This window comes from Marmota monax, unplaced genomic scaffold (assembly GCF_021218885.2).
Source record: "Marmota monax isolate L192 unplaced genomic scaffold, Marmota_monax_Labrador192_F-V1.1 WCK01_AAM20220418_F8-fsc00244, whole genome shotgun sequence".
Taxonomy (NCBI): Eukaryota; Metazoa; Chordata; class Mammalia; order Rodentia; family Sciuridae; genus Marmota; species Marmota monax.
The window spans coordinates 82,615-96,560 of NW_026692962.1; the positions used below are offsets into that span (position 1 = coordinate 82,615).

The 13,946-nt window shown below is 33.3% G+C and overlaps 1 protein-coding gene across 2 annotated transcripts in view; it reads left to right on the plus strand.

The window, feature by feature from the left end:
- The window catches only part of Mfsd14a (major facilitator superfamily domain containing 14A), a 48,765-nt gene that overhangs the window by 17,060 nt on the left and 17,759 nt on the right, over window positions 1–13,946 (plus strand). For both annotated transcript variants that reach the window (XM_058581969.1, XM_046452307.2), the window contains exons 2-5: window positions 5,591–5,686; window positions 9,895–9,957; window positions 10,769–10,896; window positions 13,038–13,152. In XM_058581969.1, the coding sequence (XP_058437952.1) occupies window positions 5,591–5,686; window positions 9,895–9,957; window positions 10,769–10,896; window positions 13,038–13,152 (402 nt within the window). The remainder of the gene's footprint in view (window positions 1–5,590; window positions 5,687–9,894; window positions 9,958–10,768; window positions 10,897–13,037; window positions 13,153–13,946) is intronic.

Below are 13,946 nucleotides of genomic sequence, written 5' to 3' on the forward strand. Positions count from 1 at the left end.
GTACTTTTTCTACTGAAAGCATATCATTTTCATACTACCATAAAGTTGAAAAATTCTAAGTCAAACCATTGCAAATTGGGGACTGTGTAGTTCATTTCATTTACACACATCTTTTCTATGCATTTATCAAGATGATTCAGATCATAGAATAATAAAGCACAGGACTTGCTTCAGGGATCATGATCTTGAAAAAGTTTAGGCCAAATAAAATTAAATAAGTATCTTACATAGCTATATATAACTGTAGAAGTTGCCCAGAGTGACAGGGTAAAAGAATAAATAAGTAGATTTAAAACAAACAATTAAATCCAGACAGAAACCTGCGAGATGTAACTGTGGTCTGTATGAATGTGAGATTCATGAAAATGTATGATTCAATGAAAAGTATGATTTGGGAATTTGGGGATTAAAGGGGGTAGTGTAGAGTTGAGGGTTCAAGGAGATTATTTCTAACTTCTGGTGGAACCATCTCTCATGTCCCCATAAGAGAAGTTATTAAGTTGAGTAACTTTTGGTATAACAATTATGCTTTCTGGTGGCATATCTGGCATTTGGGGTTGAAATATGTATTATTTTCACATTTGTATCCTTCCAGATTTTTCACTGTCTTTTGCAGTTCTCTCTTTTTTTGAAAAAGAAGAAGATTTTTTTTAAAGAGAGAGAGAGAGAGAATTTTTTAATATTTATTTTTTAGTATTTGGCGGACACAACATCTTTGTTTGTATGTGGTGCTGAGGATCGAACCCGGGCGGCACGCATGCCAGGCGAGCGCTACCGCTTGAGCCACATCTCCAGCCCCATTTTACAGTTCTCTTGAACACATCTGCAAATGTCATCTGTTGATAAGATCTCTTTGTGATCTGAACTTTCTAGTCTTGATATTGCGAACTATTATCTAGTCAAATATTTTATTTTCCTTACTTCTTGTCTATCACCTGTCTGGTATTCTACCCAATCCATGATACTTGCTTTCTTTCTGAAATTATCAAAAAATTTTGCTTCTGGATAGGTATTCCATTAAAACCACCAGTAAAACATCCTACCTAGAAACTATTTTTTTTTTTTTTTTAGTTGTAGATGGATACAATACCTTTATTTATTTATTTGTATGTGGTGCTGAGGATTGAACCCTGTACCTTACACTTGCAAGGCAAGTGCTCTACCACTGAGCCACAATCCCAGCCCCCTACCTAGAAATTTTTAAAATTCCAAGTTAGTAAACGATTTTTTATATTAGTTCATTTTATTAAGATATTATGTTGCTTTTGCGTTCATTTAAAATTTTTAAAAAGTGAATATAGTTATACAGGTTGAGTATCCCTTATCTGAAATGCTTGGGACCAAAAATGTTCAGATTTTGGAGTGTGTTGGATTATGACACGTTTGCATAGACTTCTCTGGTTGAGCATCCTAATCTGAAAATCTACTCAAAAAGTTTTGCATTTTGGGTTTGGATTTTCAGATTAAGGATGCTTAATCTATAATACAGCTCTCAAAATAACCAGAAATTTAGAACAAGTAAATATCCCTCCTTCCCCCACATATCCCCATGCCAGTGTTCTAACCCTAATAGTGGACAACACTCCACCACTAAGCTATGTCCCCTTTTCTACACCTTTTTTAAAATGAAAAATAATATATTTTTTCTTACCATTCTGGGAAATATAGAGAGAATGTTCAGGAGGAACGGATGCTATGTGCTGCTTTTTAATTTTTTCCATTTTCATTTTACATAGTTTGTTTGTTTATTTATTTAGTAGTAGATGGACACAATACCTTTATTTTATCTATTTATTTTTATGTGGTGCTGAAGATCGAACCCAGTGCCTTGAACATGCTAGGCAAGTGCTCTACCACTGAGCTACAACCCCAGCCCCACATAGTTTGTTTCTTACATAAGCAAAATGTTTTCCTCTTAAAGTACAAGCATACTTACTAGAAAAGATTTACAAAATTCCAAACAACTCAGTAAATAATATTATACCACTTAAATCATTATTTAAGTATCAATATAACACTATTGATTTTTTTGTCTTTTGTGGTCAAAATTACCCTAAACAATTTTATACCCTACTTTAATTTTTTTAAAGTTTAATATTATCATAAGTAAGCATTTTTACATGTGATTAAAAATTGTCCATAAACAGTTTTTAGCTGTGTATTATTCTGTCTGATTTGCAGGCTATGATTTGAGTACAAGCTGTGTAACAAAGGTTGAATATTTAACTTTTTGTTGTTCTTACTGTAAGTGCTGCTGATGCCATGAACATCTTTGTAGTAGAGCTTTGTCTGAATGCTTGATGATTTACATGGCATAAAATGTCTCTAGATATTTTTTTTAAATATTAGTGTATTCCTTTGTATCTTTTATCACATTTAATGTTTGTTTAGTTTTTTTTTAGTGAATGAATGCTTCATTAGTTAAGATATGAATCTTTTATAATTTCTTAGATAATCTTCTTCATTTTGTTTACTACTTCTTTTATGGTGCTGGGGATCAAACCCAGGGTGCCTTATATGCTAAAGAAATGCTCTACTGCTCCTGGCCCTTGTTCACTTTTTAAATTCATCTAAATTATACATGTTTTCCTCAAATCAGTGGGCCTAAAGTGGAATTAATCTTTTATGCTTTCTCCTTTCCTCATTGTCTAGCTGACTAAGAAACTGAAATCTCTTCATCTTTAGTCTTCCCTTACTCTGCACATCAAGTCAATCTCTGAGTTCTATTGATTGTATCTTCTAAGTGGTTTTTATGTCAGTTCACTTTGCTTTATCCTACTCCCACTGTCTTATTCAGGTTACTGTTACTTCTTTATTTTTTTTAGCTGTAAATGGACTCAGTACCTTTATTTTTATATGGTGCTGAGGGTTGAACCCATTGCCTCACAGTTGCTAGGCACGTACTCTACCACTGAGCTACAACCCCAGTCCCAAGTTACTATTAATTCTTAAACTTGGGTTTCTACAATAACCTGGCTGGTTGTCCTGACTCCTTTCAACCTATTTGCCATATTGCATTGGAAGTTAGTATTCTGTAATTTTATGCTATTCTTTAGCTTAAAATATTATAGTTTTCCTTCAACATTCAGGAAAATGCCTTAATGTGACTATAAGGTCTTTTTTAAATCACATTTCCAGCTTCAACTCTGTTCCCCTCTCAACCTTGACTTTGGTACCACTTTCCTTCTTATGTCACATACTGAAATAAGTTGTGGTGTTTCGTGTCTTCTGGCCTTTGCATATCCTGTTCCCTTTCCCTCAGATACTCTTCCATCATTTTGCCTACCTTTCCTCAGTGTGCTCCAGACAATACTGATTCTTTCCCATTGGATTTTTGAGGTATCAGATCTTACCTACCTCCTGAAAGCCTTCTCTGATATTCCTTGCAACTGATTATGTGGTCTTCATGTGAGAGCCACTTTTAACACATTATTTCCTTCTTCCCCCCTTTGGATGGGTCTCACTAAATTGCCCAGGCTGACCTCAAAGCTGCAATCTTCCTGCCTCAGCCTCTGGGGTAGTTGGGATTACTGGTTCACACTACTTCACCTGGCTCTAACAGTTTTTTCTGCTATTCTTTTGCTCTGCATTTATTTGTATAAAGTTTTACATATTTTGTATGTGAGTGATGCTGGGGAATGAATCCAGGACCTCAAACATACTAAGCATATGCACTACCACTGAGCTACAGCCCTAATATTTTTGTACTTTTTTTTTTTTTTTGGTGGTGTTAGGGTTTGAACCCAGGGCCTTGCGCATGCAAAGCAAGCACTCTGCCAACTGAGGTATATCCCCAGTGGCCCCCTAATATTTTTATCAGCATTTCCCAAAGTCTTTTTCTAAGGAATTCAGGTGTCTATGTGGTATTAAAGACCTTGAGAATTTTACCGGGCTTTCTACTAGTTGCTGAGTATATGTGGTGGTGAACAAAACAGGTTTGGAGCTAATCAAATCCTACGGACATTTTTTACCTTATGTTACTATACTTGCTCTATTTGGTACTGATTTTCACTCTTTCCTGCTCCTTAGTCATCTGTGACATTGTATTCTCTTGATTCTCCTGTTATTTCTTTCATTGTTCCTTTCCTAAAAAATCTTCTTCATGGGTTCCTTTTCTTCTGCTATACTACTTAAATGTTGGTGCTCCTTGGGGTTCTGTTTTAGCCCACTGTTCATTTCATAATTTATATCTTGGGTGATTTGGGTGATTTCACACATCACATTTGCTGTTTACTAATTTTTTTTTTAATTGAGGCTCTGGACAATAGAAAGGTTTCGAGTAAAGGGGGCAATCTCTTAAATAGAACCTAAGATAAATTTGAGGCTCCTTGGGGAGAAAAGTGCTGGGATATTGCCAACTTCTTCTACTAGATAACCACCCTAACATTTGGAAGTCATTCTTAAATCTCCCTCTCACTATTAAAGTTCTGCCAATTTCAGATTTTGAATACTTAAACCCATTCTCTCCCCTCCAGCATCCATACTGCTCCACTGTCTTGGGTCTTTATCATTTCTTGTTTGAACTGATTCAGATAGCCTTCTTTTGCACGTAGTTAGCTCTTTGATTTCATCCTTTAAAAAATCACCAGAATGTTGCATTGGAAAAATGCAGGCCTGATTAGTTCTCTTGCTTGAAACTGTTCAGTGGCTTCCTATATGTGAGATGAGAAACTCTTTAAACAAGTTTGAAGCTACTTCTCCTCCCTCCCTCTTTACTCCAGGACTAGACGTTTATTCCCCAGGAGCTTTAAACTGTCATTGTTCTTGTCTACTTCATTATCGTTTTTTTCCATTGTTATTATGTACCCCACCCTTTTTTTTTTTTTTTTGGTCATACTTCTCCTTGCTTACTAACCTGTGCGTGTCTCTTTATTGTATTTACACATAAGAGATGATGATGATAAGACTTATTCCTATGTAGGCTATGATCTTTATGATCAGGATTTGTGTCTTGTTTTTGTAATCCTAGAACCTCTGGTACATGGCAGGTATTCTGGAATATTTACTGAATGAATGATATCTTGTACAAATTCATGCCCAGCCGCGGTCCTTCAATCACTAACCCCTCCACTCCAACTCCTCAATTGCAGGTTCTACCAAAGTGTTTTCAGGTACCTTAATTCTGTATGTTTGGAGACTCATCTATTATTTTAAATTATAATGATGCATTATGACAATGTTAAAAGTGATGCATCATCATTTCAACATGTAGAGAAACCCAAACATGTACTGGGGATTTACCTCAGTGGTAAAACGCTTGCCTCAAATACATGAGGTGTGGGTTTGATTCTCAGTACCACCAAAAAACAGAACGAAACAAAAAAGAAAATTGGAGGAGAACCCAAACACTATTAATATTCCCACATAAGGCTAATGAATATTTTAAAGCTATAACATTATAATGTTTATTTATTTGCATGTAAATCCTGAACTCAAATTTTAAGTTTACTGAAAAGGCCAAATATATCCCTGTTGCTAAGCAATGCGTAACTGTATGTTCTTGGTAAATATTTACTGATTCTTGTCATCATTGTTGGTGATTCTAGTATACCCTTTTAACTTAAAAAAAAAAAATTTTTTTTTTTGGTAGCCTCAAGGAATAGGTTCTCCTAGTGTTTATCATGCGGTTATCGTCATCTTTTTGGAGTTTTTTGCCTGGGGACTATTGACGGCACCAACCTTGGTGGTAAGTAATTTTCATTTATTTACCACTGATTCTAAAATCTCTTTTTCTGTAGTTTTGGAGGAAAAGATGGCCTTTTTCCTTTCCATGGTTACTCAAACCAGTATTGTCAATTCTGAGGAGTATTCACCTGTGTTTACTGCTTTAGTTGTGTTTTTCAACCTTTATCTTCCTTTCCTTACTTTGAGGGGGCTGGTGGTAGAAATATGTGAATTTGGACATATTCAAGCAGGGGCTCAGTCACCACTCTGTTTGGATGAGGCAAAGGGTTTCTTATGCTGAGTTTAGGAAAGATGATGTCTGTGACCTGCATTTAGTTGGTATGAGAGATTCATTCATAAAATTGCATTTTCCAAATTTCAGAGTTTAGTTTGGTTTTGTCTTTTATTTTTTCCCTTTCATTTTGGACTAAGGATCTAGAAAGACTAAACCTGATTTTTTACCTATACTTCCCTAGGTTTGGAAAGACCCTATCAGACCACTCAGATGAGAACTAGTTGTTTCCTATCAGGGTAGATAGGGGAGTGGAATGAAGGAAGGCATTATCTATGTTAGAAATCTGTAATATCTTGAAAGGAGTAGTTTAAATGTACAGCTTACCAAATCCTAGAAGAACAGAATTCCAAAGCAGTATACTTGCTTGTATGTACATGAGCTTGATCATTATTAAACAAAAAACTTTTTATAAAAAGGTTGTTTATAGAAAAATTGATTAAGTAGAGTGAACTAGTCTAGGAATAATTGCAATTCGTATTTCTTGGCATATTTTTGACTATATAATCATTACTATTTGTACATAAAATAGGGTTTTTTGGTTTTGGGTTTTTTTTTTTTTGCACTGGGGTTGGAATCCAGGCGTGCTTAGACTGAGCCACACCCCCAGCCCTTTTTTTTTGTATTTTATTTAGAGACAGGTTGTAATCCTCACAACCACCTTGATTTACAGAAAAAACTTGATTGCTACTGTGATAGTAAACTATAGTGTTTATTTGAACATAGGCTTGCTTGATTCTGGTGCTCAGTCTTTTGGGGAATGCTGGTAGTAAGTGATTCATACCCATGATTTAGGTAATTGAGGTTATTGGGCAGTCCAACTACTAGCTAGTAAGTTAAGAGGGATTAAAATTTGTTTAAGCTTTTAGCAAGCTGTCACAAAAGCTTTTTGTGATGTTTCCTTATTTGTTATCAGAATTTGAAGTGTATATAGCTACTTAAATTTTGCTTCTGATTTTTATATATATATATATATTAGGTATGTCAACTTTTTGTGTAACTTAGTATAGTTGTTTTTTCTAGTTGGACAAAGGAGATTATTTAAAAACAAGTTATTTAAGCATAAAGGCTTGTTTATTCATTTACATAGGGAAACTAACTTTGTGCTTAGTATATTCTTAATTTTATTTTTGTTAACTAAAATAGTATGGATAGTATCTTTAAGGTTTCTTTTTCTTTTCTTTTTTTCTTTTTTTGATTGGCATTATGGGCTATTGAACCCAAGGGCTTTGCACATGCTAGGCAAGCACTCTCCAACTGAGGTACACCCCCAACCCCTCAGAATGTATTTTCTACTACTTCAGTGACTTATACCTAGAGGTGAATGACAGATTTTGAGGGAGATTAAACCTGTCTTATTAAAACAAGAATCTCAAGGGTGAAACCTAGGCATTTATGTTTTTTAGAAGTGATTGATACATCACTATTTAAGAACAATATATTAACTCAGTGTGAGCTTTTGAAAAGGTTTTGCTTATTTTGAGTCTTTTTTTGCTTATAAATTTTGGGGTGTTTGTTGCCAGTATTTATTATTTTATACTCCTTTTTCCTGCCCGCATGTTGAAGTATGGAGGAAGGTGGGTTTTGGAATAGAAGAAGGCACCAGGTGATAGTGGTACATTTCTGATAATATTTATTTATTTGTTTATTGTGGTACTGGAGATTTAAACCAGGGGTGCTCTACCACTGCTACAACCCAGGGCTTATTTTTATTTTGAGACAGGGTCTCCCTGAGTTCCTAAGGCTGGCCTCAATTTTGTGACCCTCCTGCCTTAGCTCACCTAAGTTGTTGGGATTATAGATGTGTACCACTGTACCCAACCAGTAGTTTGTTTACTTCTAAATATTTCATTTCTGTTTTATGTGTTTTGAAAGTGATTATAAAGGATATCAGTAGAGAGTCAAAATTCTTAACTTTCATTTAAAAAGGGAAAATGAAGATATAATTGAGTTTATTGTTATTTTAAGTCAATATCTTTCTCTTCCTATATGTAGCTTTCAAAAATTACATTATAGTTTGTTTCAGCAATTCATTTTCAATGATATTAATTAATTCAATTGATAACCAATTTTATACTTGTTAATTTTAATAAATGTTTAGTTTTAGATTTATTATAACCTTAATTTCTTATTTTTAAAAAATGACATGATTTTTTTTTTCCATTTCATGTGGTTGAGATTACATCTTTGAGATATAAGTTCATACAGAATAGCCATGACCACATGTATTCTATGTGGTCAGCCTGCCTAGGGGAAGAGATGAAGCCTCCACCATCAAGGGAATTTAAGTTAACTACAAAAAGAATTCTGTACTGACAGATATTTTTAAGGGCTGAAGTTTAACACTTTTGAGAGGTTATGAATATATGGTTAGTTTATAGTGGATGTTAAATGATCAATGATTAAATAAATACTAACTTGATAAAGAGAATTGGTGACAGTAGGTGTAAGAAAATATAATGTGCTATGAATGGCTTTACTCCTTTGACAGACCAATGATTCTAGAAATACTAGGCCAACATTTGGTGGTTCAAACTGCTGAGATGCATAGTACATATTATTAAACCCTCACATCCATCACCATCTCTTCTACCTAATTGATTTCTCATCCTTTGCTTACAGAGAATAGTACTTAGGCATTTAATATGTTAAAGACTACTTTCAAAATCTTTAAAGATCTTAAAAATTTTAAAGACATTAAAATTTCTTGAAACGTATGTATTTTTTTCCTATTCAACTCTAAAGACCAGTGCTAAAGGATCATGACAAATCAAAAATCTTACATTTCATACTTCTTTTTTTTTTTCCTGTTAAAATTTTGTTCAAAATTATATGGCCTTAAAGGAGAAATTGCTTTAGAGAGGAAAATTGTATACAGAGGAACAGTTTGGAAGGTTTAAGGGCTGCCTTTATTTTATTTTTACCAACAACTAGTAAATTTTTGTTAAGTTTGTACCTATTGGCAGAAGAGTAACTGAAGAAAACGAAGCAATCCTAATCCTTGTAAAGGTTCTTGCAAGATGTAAAAAGGTACACTCAGCATAGTGTTTCTTCCTAAAAGGATGACTTGCCCACCTTTCTTCTTAACCCTCACATTGCCATTCTCTCTTTTTTCTTTTACTCCGAGAACATTGCTTTAATAGTAGAAGCATTGTCTTTTAAGTCAAGTAAGAACTCAGTTGTCATATCTGTAAAGTGTTAATGCAAACTAATTCACAATGTTGATAGGATTAAATAAAAGTGTATAAAGTCCCAACACATAGGCTATAAAATCACTAGCTGCCATTTTTTAACTTTTATTTTTCCAGTTTCCTTTCCCTCCAATTGTCTTTTCAGCTAATGAATTCTCAATGGTTCACCCATTGCTCACTAATGATATTGATGCCTTGTGGTTTGAGAATACATCTTGGAAAGTATAGAATATCTTGTTATACATTTTAATAGATTGAGATTTTGTTTTCTTGCTTTAATTTTTCTTAATTTGTGGCAATTAAAAATTCCCTATTTTCCCAGTTTTCTACTCTAGATTATATATACCCATCTGAAAGAGAATACAAGTCAGTTTTATGTGGGAACCAGGATAGTACATAATGTTCAAGTCTGACCCCTCCTGGGTTCAGTTTCAGCTTTCACACTTACTGTGATTTTGAACAAGACATTAAACTTCCATGTATCTGTTATTGATAGATAGGGTTGTTATGAGGAATCAAATGAGATAATATAGAGAGAGCTCTCAATTTAATGTCCTATAATATTGTGAATGCCATATAAATATTTGGTGGCATTAGTATCTACCCATATGCATGCATAGTGTCATACAAATCTGAAAATTTATATGAAATTAGTTTGTATTATGAAGGGATATTTGAAAATGTAAGGTAGAAATTTTATGGATTACAAGGTAGCATGTGATTTTTATTTTGTTTTTTATTCTTCAGGTGTTACATGAAACCTTCCCTAAACATACATTTCTAATGAATGGCCTAATTCAAGGAGTAAAGGTAAGATCAATCCTATATCTATATATAGATATCTATATGCAAGCACATACATGCATATTTATGTACATATAATCTGTCAGTTCTTTGTTAATTGTGTGAACAAACTGCAATTTTTATAACTAGAATATAATTTGGAGCATTATTTAATGCTTTTAGACTAACTGGATTTTAAATATGATTTGACTCAAATATAGCCTCCTGTGCATTATAAATTATACTGTATTTCCTATTTTTTGTTAGCATTTATGTTCCAAAGGTCTCAGTGCTTTTATAAACTAAAAATAATAATATAGTTTGGAGAGGAAAAAAACTATGCCAGAAACCTCACAAATACAAAATTATATTGGTATGATAAAGTATTGGTTATTATGGAGATTCTTTACTCTAGATTCAGTTTGACCAACAGATTTTATAAATAGATTCTTAGCCTACCAATATAAAACCAGGTAATTAGCATGTGATATTCTTTCCAGAATTGGTAATGTAAGTTATTCTGATTGAGAATTCATTAGAGCAATTATATTTAATAGTCAGAGCCCTGCAGATGATTCTAGCATATCTGAGGAAATTTTTAAATTATATATAGATAAGAAATAAGTTAATTTTTATCTAAAGTTTAGCAATTTGTTCATTTAGAAACAAGATTGTTTAAAATCCATTTGTGGTAATAAAATCTATTTTGGGCTCATGGATATACAGGATAATTTTTTTTTAATTTAAGGAAACAAAGTTGTTCAAAATTCTTCTATAGTAGTAAAATTATTTTTGCTCATGGATAGGTAGCATAAATTTTCTTTAAAATTTTTTTTAGGGTTTGTTGTCATTCCTCAGTGCCCCACTTATTGGTGCTCTTTCTGATGTTTGGGGCCGAAAATCCTTCTTGCTGCTAACAGTATTTTTCACATGTGCCCCAATTCCTTTAATGAAGATCAGCCCATGGTAAGTGCATATTCAGATTATTGCAACTAAATATCATTTTCTGTTATTGCTTTCTTAATGTTTTTTTCTTGCCAACTTATCTATGTAGATTTTCATTGTTTTTCTTCTAATATCATTATTCTTTGACACATATAAGAAGGGTTGTGGCTCAGTGGTAGACCGCTTGCCTAGCATGCGTGAGACACTGGGTTCGATCCCGGGAATCACATAGAAATAAGCAAGATACAGGTATTGTGTCCATCTACAACTACAAAAATATTTTTTAGAAAAGAAAAAGCCCCCTCAAAATATAGTACCTAGGTAATAGTTCATAAATAAAGGTTTTAGAAATCAATACTACTATTGGAAAGAGATACTAGTATCTATTTTGGAAATAGATACTACACTATTGGCAAACTTGCTTTTGGATGTCGCAATCCAAACTTCAAAACAGTATTTTAGGGACTGGATAGAGTTGTTAACACTTTATTTTCTTAAGTAGAATATTAAAAACATATTACAAAATTTCTTATTATTGGTACTCATTAGGAATAAGTTATACTATATATCAATAAAGTCCAAAATGGTAGTTGTTTAATATGAAGGAAGGTTATTTCTCTCAATGTAAAAAAAGACTCTGGAGAGATGCTATTGTAATTCCAGTGAACCATCCTTTTTCTGTCTTGCTGCTCTGCCATCCTCAGCTATTACCTCACTGTACAAAATAACTACTCATGAACCAGCTATCAGATCATACTTCAGGCAGCACAAGGGAAGGTATGGCTAAGAAAAGCACATCACTGTCTTTTAAGGAAACTTTATTTAGAGTATTTCCATCCAACCTCTGCTTACATTTCTGTGGTCAGGTATTAGGTATATGATGCTGTTATAAGATGCTGGACTCATAGCAACCCCATTAAAATTAGGATTTTTTTCATTAAAAGGAAATGAGGGAAAACTCACAAAAAAGAAAATGAATGTCCCAAAGTAATAGAGTAGTTGTAGATTTATTCTCTGATGTTCTTACTACACTGAATTTTAATATTGGTTATTTAATTATAGTTAATTAATGAATGGGGTATATTTTCATTGTGTGTCTAGAAGGTCCTAGGGGATAAACAGAGCAGGATTTTTTCTCATATGTTAGATAGAACTCTAAAATCCAAGCCCTTGATAAATGCTCATCATGCAAATTAAATCTTACTGAGGCAATCTAGGGAATAATCATTTTGTTTGGAAAGCAGTGTGTTAGAAAAATTTTAGTAGTTATAATGTCCTGGTGGAATGATGTCTTGAAAGTTTATTATGGTTACACAGGATTTTAAAAAACTACCTCTTTACAATAGAAATTTCCTATTTCTGGCTAGATATTTTGGAATCATCCATAGTAAAATATAGTTTGCATTTCAAGATACTGTTTGTTTCCATTATTAGGAGTTCTAGGCAAGTGTTCTACCACTGAACGGCATCCCTATTGCTTTTTTTTTTTTTTTTTTTTGAGAATGGGTCTCATTAAATTGCTCAGACTGACTTGAACTGACTTGGATTTCCTATCCTTCTGCCTGAGCCTCCTTTTAGATGGGATTACGTGCATGGGCCCCCATGTCCGCTTCTTTGATTCATGCTTTAATAGTTAACTGTTCTGAAACCTGAACACTGCTGTTCAAGTTTCCTCTGTGAAGACTGACTTTGTTATTCTTAACATTTGAAAAGCCATAGATAACTTTTGAAAGACATCTAGTTTCTCTAAATGGCTCAAAGTAAATGTGGAGTAGGTTTTTGTTTTAATGAATTTTGGGGTTTTTTTGTAGTACTATGGTGAAAAACAGTAATGAATGAAATATAGTAATAATAGTGAATGAACTTTAGTTTGTTGCTATAGAAGCAACAAACAAAGGCATAATTCAACAATTGGGTTAAAGATTTACCTGAATATGTTCTCATTTTTAAGTGCTGAATTCCTGCTTAGTAACAATGTTACTATTAAGGAGCCATTTCTAGCCCTTTGTTTTCATAATATCTGCGTCTTAGGATTTAAAGACCTGTTAATTCCTGAACTGCTCTAGAAAGCTGTTGACTAAAATTAGCTAATAGAAATGAAGGAAAGTTCAAGTGATGGTAATTGTTCCAACTATTTCTTGTCAATTATCTTTCATCCTTAGGTGGTACTTTGCTGTTATCTCTGTTTCTGGAGTTTTTGCAGTGACTTTCTCTGTGGTATTTGCATACGTGGCAGATATAACCCAGGAACATGAAAGAAGTATGGCTTATGGATTGGTATGTGTTTTTATCTTATACTTTGCGTCTGCTAAAAAATACCTTGTTAAACTATCCCTTATTATAAGGAATGTAAACCTTTTCATTAAAATATTTTATTTTTTGCAAAAATACATTTCAGAAAAGTTACCCATTAGACTACATTTTAATTTGTTTTCAGTACAAAGCCATGTAAGTTTTCATATTTAACATTCAGGAAATATTTATAGGTCTCATATCAGAATTGCGATTACGGTGTTTCTGCCTTGTGGAATCTTTTTTATAATTTTTATTGGTGCATTGTAATTATATATAATGGATTTGTTGTTCTATATTTGTACATACACACACTGTGATAATATAATTTGGTCAATATCTTTCCCCAGTATTTCTCCTTTCCCCGCCCCTTCTCCCGCCTGCTGGTCCCTTTCTACTACTATAATGGTTTTCCTTTGATTTTCATGAGGATCCCACACACACAAATATTTCCTTTAGCTTTCACATATGAGTGAAAACTTATTTCAGTTAACGTAATGCTCTCAACTTCCATTCATTTTTCTGTATGAGATAATTTATTCTTCTTTATGCCTGAATAAAAATTTTTTGTGGAGTTCTTTTTAACAGAATCCTAAAAATAAGGAAATATTTAACATGTCATGGGTTAAAAAAATTACTCATGGGCTGGGGGTGTGGTTGCGTGGTAGAATGCATTCCCCAGCATCACAAAAAGATAAAAATAAACTAAAGGGAACAAGTTAAATTTAAAAAAAAAAAATTACTTATCCTTTTTGCACAATGGCAGTGCAGTCTGTTTC